Source organism: Hakea prostrata, chromosome 7 (assembly GCF_041222555.1).
Source record: "Hakea prostrata isolate BN-2017 chromosome 7, UWA_Hpros_2, whole genome shotgun sequence".
Lineage (NCBI taxonomy): Eukaryota > Viridiplantae > Streptophyta > Magnoliopsida > Proteales > Proteaceae > Hakea > Hakea prostrata.
The window spans coordinates 12,361,511-12,385,043 of record NC_142606.1 but is presented as its reverse complement, the minus strand read 5'-3'; the positions used below and the strand labels follow the sequence as shown (position 1 = coordinate 12,385,043).

General features: G+C 39.7%; 3 protein-coding genes across 3 annotated transcripts; 1 reads left to right on the top strand and 2 right to left on the bottom strand.

The window, feature by feature from the left end:
• Positions 1-3,576: 3,576 nt before the first annotated feature.
• LOC149009834 (uncharacterized) lies at positions 3,577-9,787 on the top strand. The gene is made up of 5 exons (XM_089161618.1): positions 3,577-4,108; positions 4,192-4,374; positions 8,787-8,856; positions 8,947-9,018; positions 9,164-9,787. Exons 1-5 carry the CDS (start codon positions 3,794-3,796, stop codon positions 9,214-9,216), a joined length of 693 nt encoding a protein of 230 aa, XP_089017744.1. The 5' UTR covers positions 3,577-3,793; the 3' UTR covers positions 9,217-9,787.
• Positions 9,763-13,864, bottom strand: LOC149009833 (uncharacterized). The gene is made up of 2 exons (XM_089161617.1): positions 10,467-13,864; positions 9,763-10,370 (listed from the first exon to the last, which is right to left on the bottom strand). The coding sequence occupies exons 1-2, from the start codon at positions 13,414-13,416 to the stop codon at positions 9,850-9,852; spliced, it is 3,471 nt and encodes a 1,156-aa protein (XP_089017743.1). The 5' UTR covers positions 13,417-13,864; the 3' UTR covers positions 9,763-9,849.
• Positions 13,865-15,932: 2,068 nt separating this feature from the next.
• Positions 15,933-23,461, bottom strand: LOC149009832 (stress response NST1-like protein). The gene is made up of 2 exons (XM_089164069.1): positions 22,897-23,461; positions 15,933-16,459 (listed from the first exon to the last, which is right to left on the bottom strand). The coding sequence occupies exons 1-2, from the start codon at positions 23,329-23,331 to the stop codon at positions 16,289-16,291; spliced, it is 606 nt and encodes a 201-aa protein (XP_089020195.1). The 5' UTR covers positions 23,332-23,461; the 3' UTR covers positions 15,933-16,288.
• Between the last annotated feature and the right edge of the window lie 72 nt (positions 23,462-23,533).

The window sequence follows — 23,533 nt, the reverse complement described above, 5'->3', positions numbered from 1 at the left end:
AGGCTACAATTTCACTATCCATTGCCTCCTTCTAATTAGGTGAAACAATAGCCTATCAAAGCTTGTAGGTTTAGTTATAGCATTTAGAACCTTCAGATACCTGGAATGGGGTGAGGATAATCTATGATAAGATAAAAAACAATTATCAGGAGTAAGATTACCTATGTAGGAAGGAAGAGCTTAGGCATTCATGGCAGAACAATGATAGTCTTTAAGATGGAGTGGCAATCGATGAACCTGAAATGGCCGGGAGATGGTGGTGGATGGGAAGTTGGGTGAAGAAGGTTTTTCAATCGGTTAGGGAGAGGGTGTGGTTGATAAGGGTAGATCCGACAAGATGAGTAAACTATCAATATTTGAAGCAACAATGGGTAAAACAGACAATAATAATGGGGATGACAATTTTGAAAAATGAAAAGAATTTTCAACAAATGTGACATCACGACTAATGTAAACCTCATGTGTTTATAAATCATAAATTGTATACATTTTTTGTACATATGAATACCCAATAAAAACACCTGGAGATGCTCGAGGATCAAATTTATGACGAATGGATGAATGATTATGACCATAACAAAGGCATCCAAAAGTTCAAAAATGAAAATATGAAGGGATCCTACCAAATAAAACTTGAAGTAATGACTTAATATGTAACAGATGGGTGGGTAAATGGTAAATAAGGTAAGCATATGTCAAAACACAGTGACCCCAAAACTTATGAGGTAGACTTGCTTGAAAGGACATAACACATACCACATTAAGAAGGTGGCGGTGTTTTCGTTCAACAACCCCATTTTGTTGGGGTGTATCAATGCAACTATGTTGATGAATAATACTATGGGTTGTAAAAAAATCATTTAAATGATAATTAAAAAACTCACGAGCATTATCAGTTCGGAATTGTTTAATTTGGTATCCAAATTGAGTTTTGATCATGGCAAAAAATTTCCTTAATCGGAACCAAGAATCAAATTTATAATTTAACAAAAACACACACCATCCACACTGATTTACCACCTAATTCCGATAGCTGCTATACCCAATTGGATTCCTGACTCCACCGTTGATGAAACATTCAACGGCAGTTGCATCATAAAAAATCTTTCACAATAGTTAAAAAATATTTTGCACCACAAATTTAGGGAACAAAGTGAGGTCCCCAATGTCATAATGTATTAATTCAAAACAAGAGGTGGTAGAAATTGTACTAGATGAAAAAGGAAGTCAAGTTTGCTTAGCCAAAGGACAAATAGAGCAAACACAATTTTTATGAAAAAAAATAATTCGAATTCAATCGTACAATATAAGTAAAAACTCTTGAAGATGGATGGCCTAAACGAGAATGCCAAAGGTCCTTGGCGGGAAAAACAAACAACAGCAACAAGATGATCCAACTCCAAATAATAAAGTCCATTATATGCCTTACCCAGCCCAATCATCTCCTTCGTGCGTAGGTCTTATATCACACAATGATCATGATAGAAACTTAGGAAACAATAAAGTTGATGGGTAAGTTGGGTAATAGATAACAAATTAAAACAAAAAAAAGGAACATGTAAGACATCCGTGAGAGGTAAAGTGGGTATGGGGTTGCAATTCCCAATATGTGTAACAGGAACAAAACCACAATTTGGAAGACGAATGGATTGGGTGTGGGGAACAAAAATATTCAAATGAAATAAATATAGATTTGAAACCATATGAAGACTATCATCAAAATCAATAATCCATAAAGAAGATAATTTACCTACAACATTTGCCTAGGTGTAATGTTATTAGATTTCAACAGAGATAGAAGTTTATGGTACTGATCTATGGTGAAAGATGGTGCAATAGCAAAAGGAACCACAGTTGTAACAAGAGAGTGAACCGTAGGAAATGGTCGTGCGATGGACTTTGTAGCACGTTTGAGAGGGTACCCATGTTTCTTAAAACAACGGGATTTTGAATGGCCATCCAAACTACAAAAGTCACATTGATAGTGTTTCTTGATACCATTTTTGGAACTATAACGAAAAGATGCAGCAACCAAGGCAGAGTAAGTGAGAGCGGGAGCAATAGCCTGATGAATTGTGCAATGACGCTCCTCTTGAAGTAAGAGATAATAAGCACGATGCACCGTCGGCAAATGGTTCATCAAAAGTAATTGGCTACGAAGTGAGCCGTAGGAATCATTAAGTCCCACAAAAAAATTCAAGAAGTTGATCTCTATGAATAAGATCAGAATGCTTCTTTATAAGACCACATGTGCCAGGTGGTAGATCGTTATACGAAGAAAGCTCATCCCATTTGAGAACCGCATAATAAGAAGCCAATGAAGACGTGCCTTGTTGATGAGTGAAAATGGCACGACGAATTTCAAAGAGGTGCATTTTGTTGAGAATAATGAGCCTCAAGGTTGTCCCAAACCTCATGAGTAGTAGAGACATAAATGACACAATGAGCAATATCTGGAACAAGAGCATTGATGAACCATGAAAGAACAACAATGTTACAGCGGATCCATTGAGGAAGCAAAACTGATTCAGAAACAGGTTTTGAAAGAGAGCCGTCAATGAATTAAAGTTTGTTTTTCACTTCAAGAGCCACATGCATAGAACGTCGCCAAGTCGGATAATTATCACCCTTCAATGGTTAGATGACCAAAATGGCACTTGGATTGTCCAAGTGATGAAGGAAATATGGAGAAGAGGAATCCAAATCAACAGATTTAGTATTGATAGTCATTGAAGAGGATGAAGAAGACGTTGCTAATTAACATGCAGAATCGTGTTTTAGGCTGATACGATATTAAGACACAACTTCAAATGGAAAAATGGTTGAATAATTTCATACGAGAAAACCTCAAATATATAGGCAGCATACATCCCATACTGTTAGGTGACAATGAACAATAAAAGAAAGATATAAAACATAGAAATAGAAAATGTTTATATGGAAATGTTTCAATAGAGAAACCAATCAAGCGAAATTAGGATACTGATGAAATTGAAGGATGAGATAATATGAAAAGAATTCGAATGCGAAGAAGGATGAGTGGAAAGAATTCAAATAAGATGATAAATAATAAGAAAAAAATTCCAATTAAAGACAAATAGAAAAATGAACAATTATCCTTATCACGCCTAATAGTTGTGATAGGACTAGAATATTGAAGGAGAGACACCGGGCAGCGCCCGCCCGCCCCCCCGCCCTTCCCCCCCTCCCCCTTCCTTCGTCTTTTTTTGGTGCTCTTGGGTTTTTCCTCTGCTTTTTTCCTTTGGGCCGCTCCCCTCTTGTGCGGGCGCCCGTGTTTCCGGTGTTGGCTCTTTTTTTCGTGTTCCCCCCGCCCTCCGCCCCCGTTGCTTCCGTTTTTCCGGGGTCACTGATCTTCTTGAAAATCAGTAACATTCTTGAGCATTATGCCTCTAGATAAAAGCTGGTGACCATTGTACTATATAAGTATATCCACAAAAGTATATCTACGTAATAGATCAGCTACTAATGAAACTTTTTAATATGCTTTTGTAATAATTTTCTTCTTCCACAATAAGAAAAAATGAACGGCTCAGAGTCGAGCAGCCAACTCAAATTATTCATTCCCACACAACCATTTTTATAGGGGGAACCAGATTAGACCCCTCTTTCATTGTTTTCCACTTCCAACTGGCAATATTTAGAAGAACAAAAGGCGCGACACTATCGCGTCTACGATCTCTTACCCTCAATTTAGTAATTGGCGAAGCAGCGGTTGTTGCGAGGTGCTGCAGAGCGGAGAGACTGCTAGAAAAAGCAAACACAAAGAGCGAACATGTCTTGCGGATCACTTCATGGCCTGCAAGTCTTCTCAGAAAATTCACTGGGAAACCATTGTTCGAGGTTTAAGAATTCCTTCTGCAAGTTCAACACTTCCGCTATGACATTTCGTATCAGTACCACTTGCAGCAGAAAGAAGAGTGGGTTATCTTTGCTATCGTTTGGTTCCTGCAAAGGAGTAGGTGTTAGAGTGGAGGAAAGCAGTCCAGAACCAGAAGAGATCATCTCTGGAGAATGGCCCGAGAATTTCTCTGTCCTCAATTATGACGACTTGAGAGCTTATCTCGAGGCAGAGCTCTTCAAGGACAAGGTCTCTTTCTCCCCTGTCTCTGTCTATGTGTATTTCTGTGGATAAAGGGTTTTATTAAATTTTGGTTTTTTTGGGGGAAGCAGATGGATCCTGCTACATTGTTGGGGGAGGTAATGTCCACTGTAGTTCGGGCGGCGACGATTGATCAGACGCTTGAGGAAATCGATCACCACTTTGGGTTTGTGTCAGGGCTTCCAGTCATGGACGATCAGTTCAGATGCATTGGTGTCATTTCTAAGAAAGACAAGCAGAAAGCTTCACTTGGGGTTTGTTCAGTCATCTCGCTTACTGTATCTATAACCAAATCATATTCGTTTTTTCCCCTTACTACTTTTAAGGGCAATATTTCCTCAAGTAATTGGAATTCATAATTTTTTTTCGTAGGATGTGAACTCTTGAAGCTGATCGTGGGCTCATCTTAGAACTGCATTCTCAAATTTTCTTTGCTAATTCCATCGACCATTTGTGTAGATATGTTATTGTGTGTTATCACCATCCTTAGGTTTCTCTGTTTTCGTGTTCCTCTGTAACCTCATACTGTGGCTATTCTACTCTTCTCAATTTGGGCATTTTGTTCTTGCTCTATAACTACCTTGTGCTCTAATTATCAATGAAACCCTTATTTGTTAATTTTTTGTGTGGACGGAATAGTGGGAAAGGTGAGGGGGCTATAAGATCCACTATAATAGTAGATGGAAAGTGTTGGCCCTTTGATTATCTTGTATAAACCATTTAGTCATTGATACTGATTATAAATATCCAGCTTTCCCTTTTTTGGGTTCCTCTGTTGTCTCATACTTTTGCTATTCTACTCCCCTCAACTTGGGCATTTTGTTCTTGCTCTATAACTCTAATTATCAATGAAACCCATATTTATTAATTTTCTTTACTGGGGGATTAGCTGGGAAGGTGAGGGGGCTATGAGATCCGCTAATAGTAGATGAAAGAGGTGGTACTTTGATTATTTCGTATAAACCATTTAGTCATTACTAATTATAAGAATCTAAAACCGAACACTTTAATAATTATTTAAATATCGAAAGAGGTAGCCCATTGATTATCATGTATAAACCATTGCTAGCTATAGATGCCAATTAAAAATATCCTGTTAGAAATCAGACTTGAAGCCCTCCAATAATTTAAGGATTTAAAAGAGCTGGCCCCTTGATCATCTTGTATAAACCATTTATAGCATTGATAGTTTGATTCTAATTGTAAACATCCAACTTGAAATCTGACATTGGAGCCTCTTAATTATGTATGGATAGCTATCCCATAAAAAGTAGAAACCAATATCTTCCATATATTTTTGTAATAAAAAAAACTATATTCTTCATTTTGTTCCACCAACATATTGGTAGCAAAGGGATATAAATATACTCACCACATGGATGCAACATTTTCATGGAACAGCTCCACCAGCCTTCTCATAGGTACCTGACCTCACAAGGTAGCTTTACAGTGAAGGAGATGATCTATGGTTCTGGTATTATGGGTCTTTATCCCCTAGCTGCATAGTGAGGTGATGGTTTCACATCATGTTGAAGTTAGTAGTAGTTGAGGATAAATAACGATTATTTGGAAGGAGAGCTTTTGATAAAGCTTTGAACATTATTGCTAGGGTGAAGATACGATTGGCAAAGCATCAAATGTTGTATTGTAGAGATGGGCTAAAACCTTGTCATCACCAGTGAACCCAACAATCTTCTAGCCTGACAAACAAAGTTCAAATGAAAAATGATTGGAACCTTTGACATTAAGAGAAGGTCAAGTTTGTTAGGATATGGTAACTGTGGAGGAAATAATGATAACTCATACATCACAACTCAGCATATTCAGTGAGACTTCATTTCCCATTAATCTTGCAAAAGATATATACTGTGAGTTTCTAATTTAAGCAGAGTAGTTTTTATTAGATGCTTATTCTATTCATATTTTAGGTAGTTCTCAACCTTTAATTGTAGTTAAGTTTTAGGCTCTAGATAAGATGTTTACTTCCATTGTAACACTATGATCGCTGAATCAAAATTCTCTCTCCCTCTGTTTTCTTCTTCTTTAGATTGTGCTTGAAATCAGTGGAAGGGTGTTAGAGCTATGATGAAGAAGAGCTTAGCAACAAGATTTCAGGTAGCTGGCATGGGGTGCAGGACTAAATGAAGTCTGCAGTCTTCTGAAGCCAGAAAATGCATAAATATGGAAAGAAGGGAATGCAAATCTATTTACGGTCTCAGCTTCCCATACTCTTTGTTGGCCTACAGGAGTTGTCAAAAAAAATATATAATTATAACACCACATTCTATCAATAAAAAAGAGAGGGACAAAATTATATACAACTCTAGTTGAAGAAGGTATATAGTTTTCTTTCTCCTTCATCTGATTTGAGGATCTACTTAATTGAAGATCCTCCTGCATGGCTTATTTTCCTTTGGGTATAGATCTTGATGAGATTTGGAGGATATCAATTTCCCCTCTTTAGTTGAAAAGAAAATATATTTGTCTGTGGCAATTTCTCGATATTCTTTATATCTTTGCAAAGATGATCCACTTCTTATTATACCATGTCAGAAGATTCACTTCTTATTTTACCATGTCAGAACAAGCATAATGCACCCATTGACCATGGGTGCTTATTTGGTTCCACAGACATTTAGATTGGATAGTCCTGTTTGGTGAATGACAAAGGTGCAGGTTTATCAGTCCTATGAGATGGTTATATGATGTTCCAAATCCCTTTTTACGTCCATCAGGCTCCACATTTAAAGTTTCATTGCCTCTTTCATTGGGAATTGACCAAGTGTTGGATAGCACAGCGCTGATATACCTGCCCCATGAATCTTCTAATTGGTCTGTTAAGACAACTTTCAAGGTCTATGGAAAATTTATGCAACAGTTGTGTAGATAAGCACTTCTTGACTGTCCTGTGTGGCTATGCCAGCATGTTGCAACCATTAGTATAGGCAGTTACTTTATATCACAAATTTTAGTGTATGTTTAATTTAGTGGAGCTGGTTCTAGTTGAGAATAAGTTCCCTTCTTACCACAGCAGTTGAGGTCATTTATTGATGAGAACTGGATTAGTGTTAAGGCAGTTTTCTTTAATCTTCATGTTGTCAAGTATGTATAGCAACACTGTTTCTGCGATGGCTGTTTGGACATGGGAGAAAGAATCCTCATCAACATTTTGGTTTGCTGCACTAGAAGTCTAGAAATACTTTATTTTCCAGTAAGTGATCGATATGCTGTTAGTTTTGTTTAGTTGTATGGTGATCTGACTTGAGTGAAGGTTATTCACATGCTGGTGTATGTTGAACTCAGTTGGAACTCTGAAAGTGGGAAGTTTTAAGGATAGTTTTCTGCAACAAGTCATGAGCCTCATCTGACCAATTTTCCCCCTTCCCCCGGGCTTCCCACTGTACTAAAAGATGATGCATCTTGTAAAGCTTTTACATGTGCTTTAGCATACTTCAACCCGCTTGTAGTAAAGATGTTGGACATGGTCTAGAACACATCAATTATGTGCCGTATGAACTATTTGGCACATTTAGTTAAAAATTTCAAGGACCCTTGATGTTACATCTCATACTCTATCCTGTTGCACACACCATCGCACCTCTTCTCTGATCTCTGTAGAAACTTTTAATTTTCTAAAACATGATGCATGCTTGAACCCATCAATTATATGCCATGCAAACTCTCTGTATGGTTGTTAAAAATCTCATAGGCCCATAATATTGCGTTTCATTCCTTATCCTGTTGCATTCACCATTGCGTCACTTCTCTGCTGCTATGGAAACTTTTAACTAGACTCTGATGCAAAGCCTACTTGCATGACGGCAAAATCAGATGCTTCTGCGTAAAACTGCTTAACATATGACTCAGTTGTGACTCCAATGTGGCAACGTAAAATATGAGGTCCTTATACTTTCTTGTATTATTTGACTGAGGGAGGAAAAAGAAATGCAAAAGAGAAAAGATCCATATGAAAATTTTGATTTGATAAATTTGCTGCTTGCATCTTTCTACCCATATATTTGAAACTATAATAGCTAAGGAAGCATAATGTTTATCTGCCAAAACTAACCGACTGAATGATTTCTTTTCCATCCTTGGAGTGTTTTGTCTATTGGTCCTTCTAGGCACCTGGTGAGGAATACTGCTTCACTAGTCACTTGGCAATACAAGAGTTAGTCTTTGTAATAGAGGAGGCCACATACATCCAAGATCTATTTATGATAAGAAAAGAAAACGACATGATTACAAGGATACCAGATACTCATTTATCCTAACATTATGATATTCCACCTCAAGTTGATGCATAGATATCACATATGCCTAGCTTGCACACAAAAGAATGAAAACCTTACTACTAAGCAAGTGCAAAGGCTATCATTGCACTTGCTTGTGTTGTATTCACTAGTTCTGTGGCATTGTTCTGTAAGTAGAGTACTTGACGAATTTCTATAGGTAGACATGAAGACAATAGCATCTGTGTACCTTTGGATTCGTAAGATAATAGGAGTACAGGGAATTATTTGATAAACATGGCACTGTTTGGATTTTAACTTGTGGCATTCAACTCAATATGCATCATCCAATGCTTACCTGTTCATTTTAGCTCTAGGATTCTTTATGGCAATGTCATTCTTTCTTTAATCCCTAATTTACATATGTGATGCAGTTAACGTCAAAGGTTGGTGAGGTCATGTCATGTCCTCCCATAACTTTACCGCCTAACAAGACAGTTCTGGGTAATCTTTGTGTTTGTGCATGAGAAACAGATAAAGGGATACATGTTATCGAAAATACTAAATGAGAAAGTTTTCTTGCTACATATGCAGAAGGTGCAGCAGTGATGCTCAAGGAGAAGATCCACAGAATCCCTGTAGTGAATGAAGGTGGCCGGGTTGTAGGTGAGTTCCTATTGATTGAGATCCTCTCTTCCTGTGTGTTCAGTACCTTTTGAGAGATAAAACATGGACCCTCTTCCATTCATTACAAATGCAAGTTTGTGTTGCGGGGGATACTCGATTTATCTGTCTATTTGGATTTGTACAGGCATTGTAACTCGCACAGATATTTTCAGAGCATTAGAGGGGCTGCCAGCATGAGCTTCCCTCGCCCTCGCCCTCTCCTCGGGCCTTTCGCCCAGCCTCGTTAGATGTTCTTGCTTGTAAATTGTAAATTTTAATATCTGTAGAGCCTATTTTGGAACGAACAATATCATGTACTGAATTCTGATATCTACCATAAAATATGGATCTAACCTATCCTTCTACAGGAGGGTTGAGTAAAGGTTTCTCAGTCGGAAGATCAACACTAACTTATTGCGCAGCAGCTAACCACCAGTATATAATCTTTTCCTGTTACAGTAGAAGGAATCGTCAAAAATTGAGATCAAGTCTCCTCCAATTTGGTGGGTTCAGTCGATGCAATTGAGATTCCTTAAAACTATGAACGCTTGTTGCTTGGGGATAATATGTTTCTCTGGTGGCTGTGCTTGGTCAGGCGTGTGGGTATCAAGGCTTGCAAATCACTATTAGTCAAATACTTGAACTGAATTCATCATGGAGACAAAAAGAGAGAAAGAAGAACTGCCAAACTGCATGGATTGGCTTCATTTGTTCTACTTGTCATTAACGAATTATCTAGGCGTCTTTTTTACATCAGAGAATATGGAAAGGACAAAACTGAGCAAGAGGATGGAGGGGGAGAAGCTCCTTCCAGAAATTGAGTTGACTATATCACTTGAAAGCCTTTCTGGCGATGGAGGAAGATGAATATAGAAGGGACGAAGCGGAGAAGCTGGTGTTGTTACTCTGTGGGAATGAGCGAAGCGTTTGTGCTATTGATGATGAAGTCGTAGGAGCTGCTGCGGGTCCAGGGTTGTTATTTTGCCGATCAGTCACCGGAGATCCTTTGAGGAGTGTGTCCACCTTCGCATACTCTTCTCTTTCGTGCCTGATCTCCTTAAGCATGGCTGCCACATCTTTCATGGTTGGCCTTTCATCTGGGGAAGGATTTACACATAGTAACGCTACACCCAATGCCTGCATCATCTCTTCCACCTCTGATTCAGGCCGGGCACATAGACCTGGATCAAGAACCTCAATTCCTCCCTTCTTCTGCCTCACCCAATCAACCACATGGAGCCCTTCTGGTATGGTTGGATCAATGGGTTGCTTCCCAGTTAAAACTTCCAATACAACTACTCCATAACTATAAACATCACTCTTCTCTGTGATCTTCATCATGTATCCATACTCTGCAAAGAACAAATTACAGGCATGTTAATGTAAAGATTAATATATATGGATGTTGAGTGAGATCAAAGTGAAGCAATAATGGAAGGGGAGCCAACCTGGTGCGATGTACCCATATGAACCAGCAACGGTATTGGATGACCGGAGGTAATCTCTATCATCGACGAGTTTAGCGAGCCCAAAGTCAGCAATGTAAGGCTCGAAATCAAGACCAATTAAGATGTTATTGGCCTTGATGTCCCTGTGGACAATGGGAGGGACACAGTCATGGTGCAAGTAAGCAAGGCCTTGTGCAGCTCCCAACACAATCTGGTACCTCAATTCCCACTCCAAGCAACCACCATTCCTCTCATGGAGAAGGCTGCCCAAACTTCCATTGGGCATGTAATCATACATTAGCAGTCTCGTGTTTCTATTCCAGCAGCAACCCAAGAACCTAACAATGTTCTTGTGACGGATAGAACCCAGTGTCTTTACCTCTGCCGAGAAAGAGTCTCGAACACTGCACCTGTCATTGTTATTGGCAGCCACTGCTGTAGGCCAAAGCTTTTTCACTGCAATCACTTCGCCATTGTCCATATCTGCACGATATACCACCCCTGAACAGCCCTTCCCAATCACATTGGCATCTACAAGGCATTTCAATACTGTATCAATAGTGAAGTTGAGCTTCTGAAATGGAGTGAATTGCCAGGGCCAAGACTCTCCACCCATCTCTGAATCACTATCATCTACCATAACTTTACGAGCTCGAACCACAGCAATTGTTCCTAGAATCACCATCACCACCGCTAACGTGATAAGCAATGCAATTGCTAACTTGTGCATTCGCGATCGAGCCATGTCATTGCTTGCCATTTGCATCCCACCAACATTGCTCAGGAAACAAGAGTCCCTGCCCCTCACACACAAGCCTCGGTTGCCACCCATCTCTGTGGTCGATAATTGTCGAAATAACTTGTTGTCGGGAAGATAACCAGTAAAATTGTTGAACGAAATGTTCAGGGAGACAAGATTTGCAAGCCCAGCAAGCGGTGTTAGGTCCCCATCAAGCTTGTTATGTGAGAGGTCAAGTATGGAGAGTTTGTTGAGTGACGATATCTGGGTGGGAATTGGCCCCGTGAGGGAATTGCCACTCAAATTGAGAGCAATGTCAAGATCCTCCAACTGACACAACTCAGTAGGGATGTTGCCAGAAAGCCCATTGCTGCTAAGGTCAAGATATTGGAGATTTGAGCAGAGGCCGAGTGATGGAGGTATTGATCCAGAGAACGAGTTTTTACTGATGATGAGCTTGTTCAACGAAGCAAGACGGCCAATACCTGCTGGAATGGGACCAGTGAACTGGTTTGACGAAACGTCTAAGACCTGAAGAGCTGTAAGAGAGGATATAGAGTTGGGCAGAGGTCCTCCGAGTGAGTTGTAACTGATGTCCAACATCTGCAACTCTGCGCAGTTTCCCATCTCATCTGGAACAGACCCAGTTAATCGATTCCCAGAAAGATCAAGAAAATTGATGCTTTTGAGACCCCCAATTTGTTTTGGGATCGTTCCACTGATCCTATTGTTTCCTAACCGCAGCCGAACAAGGGAGGTGCAGTTGCCCACCTCTGGCGGAATCGAACCTGAGATATCATTAGATATCAAGAGGAGCTTCGTCAGATTCTGAAGATTAAACAGACCAGGAGGGATAGTACCAGTAAGCCCATTATGAGACAGATCAAGCGATTGAAGGCTAGTGCAGCTCGCCAAGTTTGACGGAATGTTGCCTTCAAGTTGGTTCTGCCAAGCGAAGAAGACATTCAGATTTGTCAACATGCCGAGCTCAGGGGGGATCAAACCAGAGATTTGGTTAGTGTCGAGTTGCAACTGAACAAGACTCGTAGCATTCGAGAGAACAGAGGGTATCGAACCAGAGATGTTATTGTTACTCAGCATCAGCTCCTGAAGCCCCGAGAGACGTCCAAAAGACGGTGGAATAGTTCCAGATAAAGAATTCAATGAGAGGTCGAGCATGATTAAGTTCTTACAGTTGCCAATCTCATCAGGAATCCTCCCAACAAAGGCGTTCTGCCATAGAAACAACCTCTCGAGCTTTCCAAGATTGCCGAGCTCCGGTGGAATTGAACCAGAGAGTGAGTTTTCATAAAGATACAGATTGACAAGCTCCGAACAGTTACCAATCTCCGGTGGAATCTCACCGGAAAGCATGGTGGTATAAACAGAGATCGTCTGGAGCTTTTTGAGCTTACCCAATGAGGACGGCAATGAACCAGAAATCTGAGTATCTGCGAGACCCAATAACGTTAGGTTTCCACAGTCGCCGATTTCATCTGGGATTTTTCCAACAATGTCTTTGTTCCCTCCTGCGCGAATAACTTGAAGGTTCGATAGGTTGCCGAGCTCGGGGGGCAGGGGACCTCCAAGCCTGTTATCGAAGAGAAGAAGATTTTGAAGACTAAAACAGTTGCCGATCTCAGACGGAATCTTGCCGGTTAGTTGATTTGAATTCAAGATTAATTGTTGGAGGTTCATGAGCTTTCCGATGGTCACTGGAATGCTGCCCACAAGACTGTTCGAGCTGAGGTCCAGCACTGTGAGAGAAGGGCAATCTCCGATATCGAGGGGAATTGTTCCAGTGAGATTAGCACCGGAGATGATGAGGGTTCGAAGGAAAGCAAATGAAGAGAGATTAGAAGGAACAGGGAGAGCAAGCTCGACGGAGTTGATGTTGATTTGGGTAACGAAGCCATGAACAGAGCAAGATATGTAGGACCACTTACAAGGGTCTGGGTCTTGTGGATTCCAGTCATGGAAATCCGAGGTTGAGGAAGCATCACGTATCCATGAGAGTAGTGTGAGGGCTTCATTGTTAGGGGCGGCTTCTGTGAATGGCAATGAAACAGAGAAGACGATGAAAACAACTAAGAGGGTTAGGCGGCGAAATCTTCTTCTTCCGTGAATGGTGTTGGTTTTGTTGATTAATTTGTGGAAGTGAGAGGATTGTTGTTTTTGGTGATGGTGTTGCCTCGAGCTGGGCATCGACATTGCATCAAATCCCAAACCTCACTTCTCGCGCTTGCATCGGGTCTCCTTCCCAACCTTCCTTTTCTCTATTCCTCTTCTACTGAGTTACTCTGCTTACTTAGCAAGCAAAACACTCACACTTTCAGAGGAGGAAGGAAGTGAGGAAAGAAACAATAAAGAAACAGAGAAAGAGTAAAATAAGAAAAGGTTTGGCAGGTTCCAGCTGCAGCAGCACCACCTTCTCCACCACCACCACCACCACCACCTTCACCTCGGTTTCCTCACCTCTCTATCACACATACAGTTTTATTTGAGTTCTTGTAAAGGATCCGTTCAGTGTGGGTGGTGTTAGATGGCAGAGACACCATGTGTTCATGCATTGTTTTCCTCAACCACGTACCTTAGCTTATATATATTCTGTTTCATGTGTTTCAGTGCTGGCTTTTCTCCACACCGGCTCTGATCATGAGCAGACAATGCAATGGTGACTTAGACACTAATCTAAGGTGCTTATATTATCTTAAGATTTTCCACCTTCTCAATTCAATTAAAAACCATTTTGTGTGTTGAGATTGAGAGCAGTTAGGTCATTTTGAATTCTTGGCTCCAATCTCCTGCTATGTTTTCATAGTTATATGGGGTTGGTAGTGTTGACTGTGGATCTCTAAGTATAACATCAAAGCACGTGATAAGGTATAGGGACCCACTGTATCATGAAAGATTCAATGGACTGGATTATCTGGAAATGGTAACCTCTGATAACTTTTTTTATCTTCAAGTGTCCTGTGGAAGCAATGGTTTGTTCTGCTTTGGGAAAGGATCATTGTTTCTCCATAGCATGTAAAAGCATATGAGAGAGATGCCTTTTGCTGCCCATGCTTTTTAGCTTCTTAGTTAATATCCTAGGTTTTGCTTTACTAACCACCCACTTGATATTCATTAATCATAATCTCACATTTAGTAGGCCTTAGATTTAAATCATGTCATCCAATGCTTATCAAGGGGTAGCATCATGGTCTCTTAAGTCATGTAGAGTGTTCAGCACATAGTATTCTAGGATATTAGATGGAGATAATAATGCTAAATCTAAAAGAAAATCAGCTTTCCCTGGGTTAAGGTGATCATTAATTCACAATTAAATTTGTTAATTACTCTCAAAATTAAAAGGTTTTTATGTGCTGTCCCTTTGACAAATTGGTATTCAAGAGTATCCCTCGGTAAGAGATTTGTGTTGTTGGCAATTAGATCCAATGGAATTTGTATGTTTCTATCAGTTAAATACAAATCTCAAGGAGGTAGAATCATTTTTCTAATGCATAATTAACATTTCCATTAGCACTGTCTTAAGCCATGACTTTGACAGGAAGCATCACTCTTTAGTTTCACTGTCAAGTAAACTAGTATAGCTTGCAGTGGCATCCTATGGCAGAAACATATTAATTACTTGGGTATCAGTTCATTGTCTGGTTGTATGAGTACCCTACACCAGCACCACCCATGAGACTATGAGAGTCTGCAACAGGTCTCAACATAGAAAAGATTTTCTTTGATTTCAAAAGTGAGGAGTGACAATTTCACTTACTCTTCCAACACTTTTCAATGAATTACTCCATGATCATATCATGGTTATGAATATTTTCATACTGTTTTCTTTTAAGACTAGCTTGTAAGGTTGAGTTGTATCTAAATTTATCTGGGTGACAGGGACAACTCTGAAAGTCTTCCCATAATAGAAAAAAGGAAAAATTCCCAAAAATGATTCTACCCAGGTTTCAAGAATGAAATGCATTATAGGTGAGACCCAATTCTTTCAATGATGGAGCCCAACCCTACATTGTTTTACTTAAAAAAACGAAAAATAAATTACTATGGCCTTGTGGATGTCTAGAGTCAAATAAGTGATGTTAATAACCACTATAAGCAAATAAGCAAAGGTTAGGGAGAGAATAAAAAAGACTAGAAGAGAGAGGGGAATGGGGAGGGTTAGCTTTATACTTTATAGAACATAATCCCTGATTTTGAGACTAAATCACGTGGAGAGCATCAACTTCCACTAATTGCACTGACCACCAAAGCAAGCCCTCCTTTGTCACACACAGTTATTTTAATGAGAGAATGTAAATATTGAATATGAAATAGATTCCATGAGAAGGGGACAGGTTGCTTTAAAAAGGGCTACAATGACATAGGCACAAACAAGAACTCAAATAAAAGCTAAACGGCTAAATTGGAGCCCTCATTTTTAGGGTTGTGACCTTGGGAAACACCCCATGGAATCTCTCCACATTGTTACTTGTCGTAAGCTCACCTAAAACCCTCATAAGTCCCACTCCCCCTTCTTTAATTTTGTGTCTGAAATTTAAAAATAAGCTAAGACTGCAAGGATCTTATCTGATTGAAGTCTAAAGTATAGGGCATAGATTGACCACTTATTGAAGGCTTATGTGCCACACTGCCTTCACTTATAAAACAACTCCATAAGAAATTGAAAATTAGGAATGCTACTTGACCCTAAAGGCATATAACCTGATAACCCAATAGCACAATCCATCCCAAGCATTCTTAATTTGGGTTTATGGGGTCTCCAGCTTTCCCAACCCTAATTGTGAAGGTATATACAGATGTATCAGCAACTACAAGAAGTTTCTTTGATATTATCAATATTTTCATAAGTGAACTCCATTCTAGAAAAGCCTCTCCCCATTGGGAATCATGTGACAGGGCAATTTGGAATTTATTCAATTCACAAAAACGGGCGCAAATGCAAATCTTGTTCTGCTAGTCCATCTAGAAAGAGCTAAAAGGAAAAGGAAGTTGGTTCTTATCGCTCACTGACTGGAGAAAATAAAAGCAATTGAAGGGATCCTCGGAGAAAGCACAGCTAAGTAAGAACTTATAGTTGGACACTATCAACAATAACGGCCAATATTTTCCCCTCCAGCTCTTCTTCATCTACCCACATGGAGCTCTGCCGAATCAAAAGTTCCTTCTTTTCTTTCTTTTTATCCTCCACTCGCTTCTGTCTTGATTTCCAATATTCCAGCTTCTCGGTTCTTTCTTTCAACTGCATCAACCACAAACACCAGAAATGAGAATAAGGGACAACCCAAAACAATATCAAGATCTTAAACAAACTTCTTGTTGACTGAGTTTCAATAAACATTAAGTAATCGTGAAAGGTAAAGGCACATGACAGAAGACAAAAAGCAAAACACAGATAAATGTCACCCCATCCTCCATAAGATTTGGGGTAACGCAGCAGTCATGGTATCATACCAACCATGGTCGAATATTAAGCTGTTGCTAAAACTGCAAAATGCCCATCTGAATCTTGTGCAAACCAGTTGAATAGCATCGTCTGGTTGGATGAAGGGCTCCTACTACCGATATTATTTATACTAGAAGGGAGAGAAATGAAATACTACCACTGTCTACTTTAAACAATTTGAGAAGGATGAGAGTGAACTTAATAACCAAACTACAATACTGACATTCCTATGAGCTTTCAGTCATGAATAAATATTTTCAGTTCCAAGCACACATGCACCACTAGTACAGAGTGTAACAACTTGTTTATTTATGATAATGATCATTTCCACATCTTGGGTTTTCGATTCCATGTCCTTGCTTGAAAATTCTAAGACCAAAGTTGCTTTTGTCCCTGCCATGGAGGATGAGTTCTAGTTGAAAACACCATGCAGCATCAATATTGCAATCCAATGTCCCAATCCATGGTAAAACCTTATACAAGGAAATGCAGAATCTACAACAAATTGAACTGCAAAGGTGGCAGCTGATTTCCCACTACGATGTAGAATATTATGGCTTTGCATAACACTGATAAACACAATTGATATGAATACTACGTGGCAGGCCTCAGTGAAACAGCAGTGGTTGCAGGTTCAACAAAGGAAACATCTCCCCACAAAAAGCAGGCATAAAGAAGCATATGCATGCCCCTACCAAGATCCTGCAGTAGCAGGAGCCTAGTGCACTAAATGCCGGAGTCAGAATGAAAAACCAAATGCATCAACTGAAGTGTGGAACTTCTCGAGTACAAGAGTTTCAATTGAAGGAGGGAGGAGGAAAAGGAAAAAAAAAAAACACCAGCAGCAGCTTCTTGCAAGTATTGAATTGAATTATATTGTTTTGGGCTGCATAGTACAATACTTAATAACTAGGTTGGACTTCACTACTGAGGAAAGATATTCTAGAGCCACTATCCAATCCCTGTTGAATTAAAAATAGCCCCTTCAAAGATACTTTCCACAGATCAATCTCATAAAGCAGGAGTGAATTTCTGTGCTTTTTACTGCATAAAGATGCTTTACTTTTTGATTAGCCTCAGAAGTTGCATGTCATGTAAGACTTGCAAAAACAATTCATGGTTGTTTACACATTATACCGTAAAATAATTGTTAATTTTCCGAATTTTACATGGGATTTTCCAGTACAAAGACATTAGTACATGTACCGGCTAATTTGCTGACAACTTACCTGTTCTAAAGGCAAGGGCAGTTAGTCTGTTGAGGAAAATAAGGCCTTAAATGTAATTATGATAGAAAGGTTATTCCAACCTTCGACCAAGCACATCCAACAGTAGGATAGTATTTAGTTGCAAAGGAGAAACTCCCCTACGATCACCATCTGGAGTTAATTGAATCCAAGTAACAAGGAGCCCAGTAGATCACAGAAACAGGCACAAGTTTATTCTGCAACTTGTCCTGGTGGAAAAACATGAACCAGATTCAAAATCTGATGCAGGACCTTCCATTCTCGTGAAATTTCTTGTGACACTAGAATCTTGGTCACACTTAGGATGAGGATTCAGACTTCACAGTTGGAAGCTGAGAAAGCAAGGACAAAGAGATCAAAGTCCCAGCTGGATCTGGTAACTTAACAGAACAACAATGATCTGAAAAAAGAAAAGAGAGAGACAGAGAGAGGAATGACAGAAACAATAAGAATAGAGGAAATAAAGAAGAAACTAGCTGAAGGATTGAGGGGACTCATACGTGATACAGAAGGAAACAAAGACAAACACCAACCAGGGTTGGGCAATTGCAGCACTATACATGGTAGCTATTCTATTCAAAATTCCACTTGACTGTTGATTACATGTGTGTATATATGGAGGATAAGAGAGCCTCCTAATAAAAAAACTACAACTGAGAATAGATTTGACATGAACCCAACTCTAACACTGAAGTAGAGCTTGAATCAGCCTACCATGTTTCCTACAACTCTTATCAACGTGGTATTTGAAGAATGAAAAGGTAAATTACAAGGATGTGCAGGTTAAAAAATCTATTATCATGTACCCTCACATTTTGAAACACAACAACTGCATCCCCAAAACTAATGGTGTTAATTGAGAGAGAGAAAAAAAAAAAAAAAAGGGAAGGGGGGAGGGAGCATAGGCCTAGGGTTGCTCCCTAAACCCTACGGCCTCTAATCACACAAGGAGTATTTTGGTTATTTTTGATAGTCCAACTTAGGGTAGTCAAGCATGTTAGTAGGACCCTAGATCTACTTTTGTGTTTAAGTCATCACTTGATGAGTGATTAAAAAGTCCTAGTTAGGGTAAGATTCCTACTTTGTGAAGGAGTGTCCTCTAGTGTCTTGCAAGGATCCCATATCTACGATGAGAATTCAATTTGGGGTTTTCTATAGTGAGATATGAAGGTTCCTTGTGTGAGTTAAATTACTCAGAGTCTTAATTAGACTTGGCTTACAAGTTCGAGTACTACTTTTGTTTTTGGATTTGAGTCATTATTTCATGAGTTATTAAAGAGTCCTTGTTAGGGTAGGATTCCTACTTTGTGAAGGAGTCCTCTAGTGTTGTCCTACTTCTTGCAAGGATCCCATATTTACTCTGAGAATTCAATTTGGAGTTTCCTAGAGTGAGATATGAAGGTTCCTTGTGTGGATTGAATTATTAAGAGCCTTAATTAGGTTTGGCATACATGTTAGAGTCCTAGAGTGTTTTCTTTTTGGATGTTGAATCCTTTTATGTTTTCCTTCATGTAGGCTATAAATAAGCCACTCCGGTTTGTAACAAATTAGTCTTGAGTTATTGAATAAAATCTGATATTGAAGGAAGAACAGTATCATGGAATTCCCAAGGGGGATCCCACGGCTGTGTGGGTGATAGTTCTGCAACTCCTCAAGTCTACCTCCTTCAAGCCTGCAGCAGCAACTATACTCAAGCAACACCAAAGTTTTAAGTCCTCTCTTTCAAGTGAGCACAAAGCAGCCCCTCCCCTAACCCCCTTCCCTCCTCCCTAGGTCCCACGCAGCTCTCCCCCTTTCTCCCTTCTTCTCTACGGTAACAGCAACCTCCCTCCCCACTAAAACCCTAGATCCCCTAGCCCTTTCATCCCCTCCCTTCCCTTAGAGGATCGCACCCTTCCCTAAACCCTATTCCTACTTTAGTTTCCCCATTAAACCTTCCTCCCATTAGGTTCTAAAATTTTCTGCGATTCATCTTCAACCTCTAAAAACCCTAAACCTCAGTTTCATTAAAATGCCTGTAACTCCTTAATCCCTTAGCCAACCTCTAAACCCTAAACTCTAGTTTCATTAAAACACCTTCATCTATACCTTATCTACCCCAGTCCAAACCCTAACCCTAGCCAGCAACTTTATGGTCCCAATCCTACTAGGAGACCTAAGTTTGAACCCCTAACCCTTCAGGACTAAATCTGAAATAACAGAACAACAATAGCAGAAATATTCCTAACTTAGCCGAAACCTAGAATCCTCAAAACCTATTCTACTTAAACCCTAGCTATAATTTCAGATCTGAAACCATATTACAGCAAGGTTCCAAGCCTTAAGCATAAAACCCTAAAGGCCCTAAGCCTGGCAGAATCCTCTATAACCCTCACCTAACCCTTACAAACCCTAAATCCACCCAAAACCCTTCCACCAAAGCACTTACAGCTTTAGAGGACTGCTGATTCTCAGGAAAAAGGATCCTCAGTGAGCTTGATTCTAGGGCAATATTCCAGCAACTAAACCCTAGAATTTGGTTCACATCAAATCCTCTTTTAAGTTCAAAAGCAATGAAACCCTTTATGCAAATCTCAAACAAATTCATTTTGCTCCACACAAGATTTTCCTGCCATTTGATTGAGGATCTGACTCTGGAAAACCTAATCAACTCTTCTTTACGAACTTGGAAAATCATAATCTTTATGATATATCCTGTGAAAACATATCGACAGCAAGAGGGGCACTTTGAAGACGCAGCACTCCTCCATCTTTCTTGACCTCTCTCTTGAGTGGCTTCTTGAATCTAGGGCATCTGATTCAGAGCATAATCAGATGATCAAAAAGGCATGAAACGCTGCTAAAGAGTCTGCTAGAAAGCATGCTTCCAACTTCCAAGCATACGTTGATGTCTTAGATGGAAGAAAACCGTTGCATGGGAAACTGCACCTCCATGCCCTTGACATTCTCGAGGGTGCTACCTAACTTCTCCACCTTCCTCTAAGTGCAAGAGTCTCAGATGACTCAACCATGGGTTGTGGAGTGAGTGGGGCAGTGGAGTGCAGGGGTAGGGCATATGGTTCAGTGCTTAAAAAAGAAGAAGAACAGGAGGAATAAGGGGCTAGGCCCCACTATTTGATTAAAAATACAAAATCTTAGGCAGACAGACAAATTACAACTCCATGAATATGAACTACTAAATGCCTTTAATACTTTTTTCTAGTTAGGACGAAGAAACTTACTCATTTGATATCTACTTAATGCCTTCAATACATCCTAATTTCTGACAAGTCCAAGTCGGCTATTAAACTTTGATTATAGCATACATCATCTTACAAAAAGCATGCACACCCGGTGAACTTGGTGAGAATAAGACCCCACTTTCATGTCATCTGAGAAAGGACCACTATTTGATTTGAATAATAAATTGAAATTATTGTTGGAAACTTGCAAGCTGACTCTAATCAATTTCTCCCTTTTCACTCTCGATTATGTAAGAAATCCTTCTTTCCTTCTCTTTTATCTCCTCTTCCCACCGTTTATATTTCTCTCTCCCTTCTTTCTCCCCTACTTTCTCTGCAGTCCTTGTCAACAACCTGATCTCTTTCCTTCTACAGTTGTTAAGGTTTCTCTTCTACACCCATCCATCACTGCTTTCATACATTTGTTCTTTCATCAATTCCTATTGTTACCCGCTATCTATACTTCTCCCTCCTTTCTTTCTCTCCTACCTTTTGTCCAATCTTTGCACAACATAACAGATTCCTCCCTCCTCCATTCACGTTGATTTCTCTTCTATAAATGTATATTTTAAGAACTCTCTTCTATGCCCACTGAAACCTTCTTTAATTAATAGATTTATGATATTAGTTCCTATTCCCCCCCCCCAATCCTCTATTCTTCCTTTCACCATCGATTGGTCTCTTCTCTTTCCTTCCTTCCACTTTATCAATTTCAAAAAATTACATTATTTATGTCTATTCTTGTTACAGGGATCACAATTACTCTTTAAGATCTGACCGTTAGATTTGACATTTGAGATCACAACTGGCCAATATCCAGCAACCAGGTCAGGATTTCTATCACACCATCCATATGATCCCATTATTTCGCATAATCTACAGTGGATGCACACATTTCTTATAGCTACCCAATGTTTAGTACTTCCATGTTCCAACCGAACCACAGAGTGGCTCAATTACTTATTCTTCACACCATTCCTAGTTAATTCTCAGAGTTTAGTACTGTATTGCATTCATAAATTGCTTTTCAGTAAAAAAGAAACCCAGACTAGACTTACCTCTTCTGCATATGACTGGAGAAACTGACAAACTGAAACCTGATTCTTTAGTTGGGTAATTAAAATTTTTGACGTCTACTCCTAACAACATTTGACTAAAGCTACTCATGAATCTTGTTAGACCTATAGATCCTGCTGAAAATGATCCCAGTGCTCAATTATGTTACTAATAGTATGTAGACTTTCCTCCAGAATTATGCCAGGTACTCGTTTAAAATTATATAGGTACATTCCTAAGTTGAGGATTATCTACTGTCTTGCTTAACCTTAATTGACAAAATTTGTTTTGCAACAATAATTATGTGTTACGTATGAATGTTGAAACTTTACAAGTTTTAGGAATAACACGAACATCTTAGAACTTAGCGAAACGTACACTATCCTCATCCCATGGTTGTAAGACCAGGATGGTTCCGGAGTTAATAACCGAACAGATTAAAGTTACGCGGATTGTCAATAAATTGACATTTTCTTAAAAACTGAGTTGAAGGAAATCGAATGGCAACCAACATTCAACCATAAAATTAGGAATAGAGAAGGATCGTCATGGAATTACAGAAATCAATGAGATCGAACAAATACTATTTGATGATGTTATACAGGAGGAACCGGTGTCAAAAATGAATAGCGTAATTAAAAAAATAGATGAAAAAAACAAGGACAGAGACGGGGAAACACAACCAAGAAGGAGAAGTTGATCTACTCACAAGTGTTTGACGGAACTCCTCTTCAAGGACCTTACGCTCAGCAGCTCGAGCCTCAGCCATAGCAGCCTGGGCAGCCTTTCTCTCCTCCCTGGCAACTCGAATAGCCTCTCGCTTGGCTTCGTCCTTCAATTGCTTCTCATGCTTCTGCAATTCCATTTCATAGATATACTGCTTGCGGAGTTCTTTCACCTGCTTCGCGTATTCTCTCCTCAGTAGCCCCAGTTTTGCTTCTGCTTCCTTAGGATCCTTGGGAGGCTTCCAGCATCCTAAAAACTCGCTGGGTTCCGAATACTCGTGCTCAAGCTGGTGTTGTTTATGTTGTTTATTGTGAAAGGGCGCCCTTGATGTTGTCTTGAAGCGAAGGATTTGAGTCAGGAAAGGTCTGACGCTTGGAGATGTTGAAGGAAAGCGGAAGATTTGGCGAGACGCCGCCATGAATGAACGTATAGAGGAGCTGAGGACTCAAGAGGCACTCAGAGACCATGAGCCTTGAGAAACGAAAATCTCAGCTATGCATACACTCTCGATTTAAACCCTCCCGAATCGAGTGCGAGAATCGGCCTTCCCCCATTCCAATCAGAACAATTAGGATCGACTGAGTCTTAAATCGGTTGGTTTTGGTGTCGAGTATCGTATA

Bases quoted from the DNA above. Each gene is read 5' to 3' on its own strand.
- LOC149009833 (XM_089161617.1), bottom strand. From the start codon at position 13,416: ATGTCGATGCCCAGCTCGAGGCAACACCATCACCAAAAACAACAATCC. The intron at 10,371-10,466 runs GTTGGCTCCCCT...TGTTCTTTGCAG, and splicing joins ATATGGGTACATCGCACCAG to AGTATGGATACATGATGAAG.
- LOC149009832 (XM_089164069.1), bottom strand. From the start codon at position 23,331: ATGGCGGCGTCTCGCCAAATCTTCCGCTTTCCTTCAACATCTCCAAGC. The intron at 16,460-22,896 runs GTGAGTAGATCA...TGGTTGATGCAG, and splicing joins AGGAGTTCCGTCAAACACTT to TTGAAAGAAAGAACCGAGAA.
- LOC149009834 (XM_089161618.1), top strand. From the start codon at position 3,794: ATGTCTTGCGGATCACTTCATGGCCTGCAAGTCTTCTCAGAAAATTCA. The intron at 4,109-4,191 runs GTCTCTTTCTCC...TGGGGGAAGCAG, and splicing joins CAGAGCTCTTCAAGGACAAG to ATGGATCCTGCTACATTGTT. The intron at 8,857-8,946 runs GTAATCTTTGTG...CTACATATGCAG, and splicing joins GCCTAACAAGACAGTTCTGG to AAGGTGCAGCAGTGATGCTC.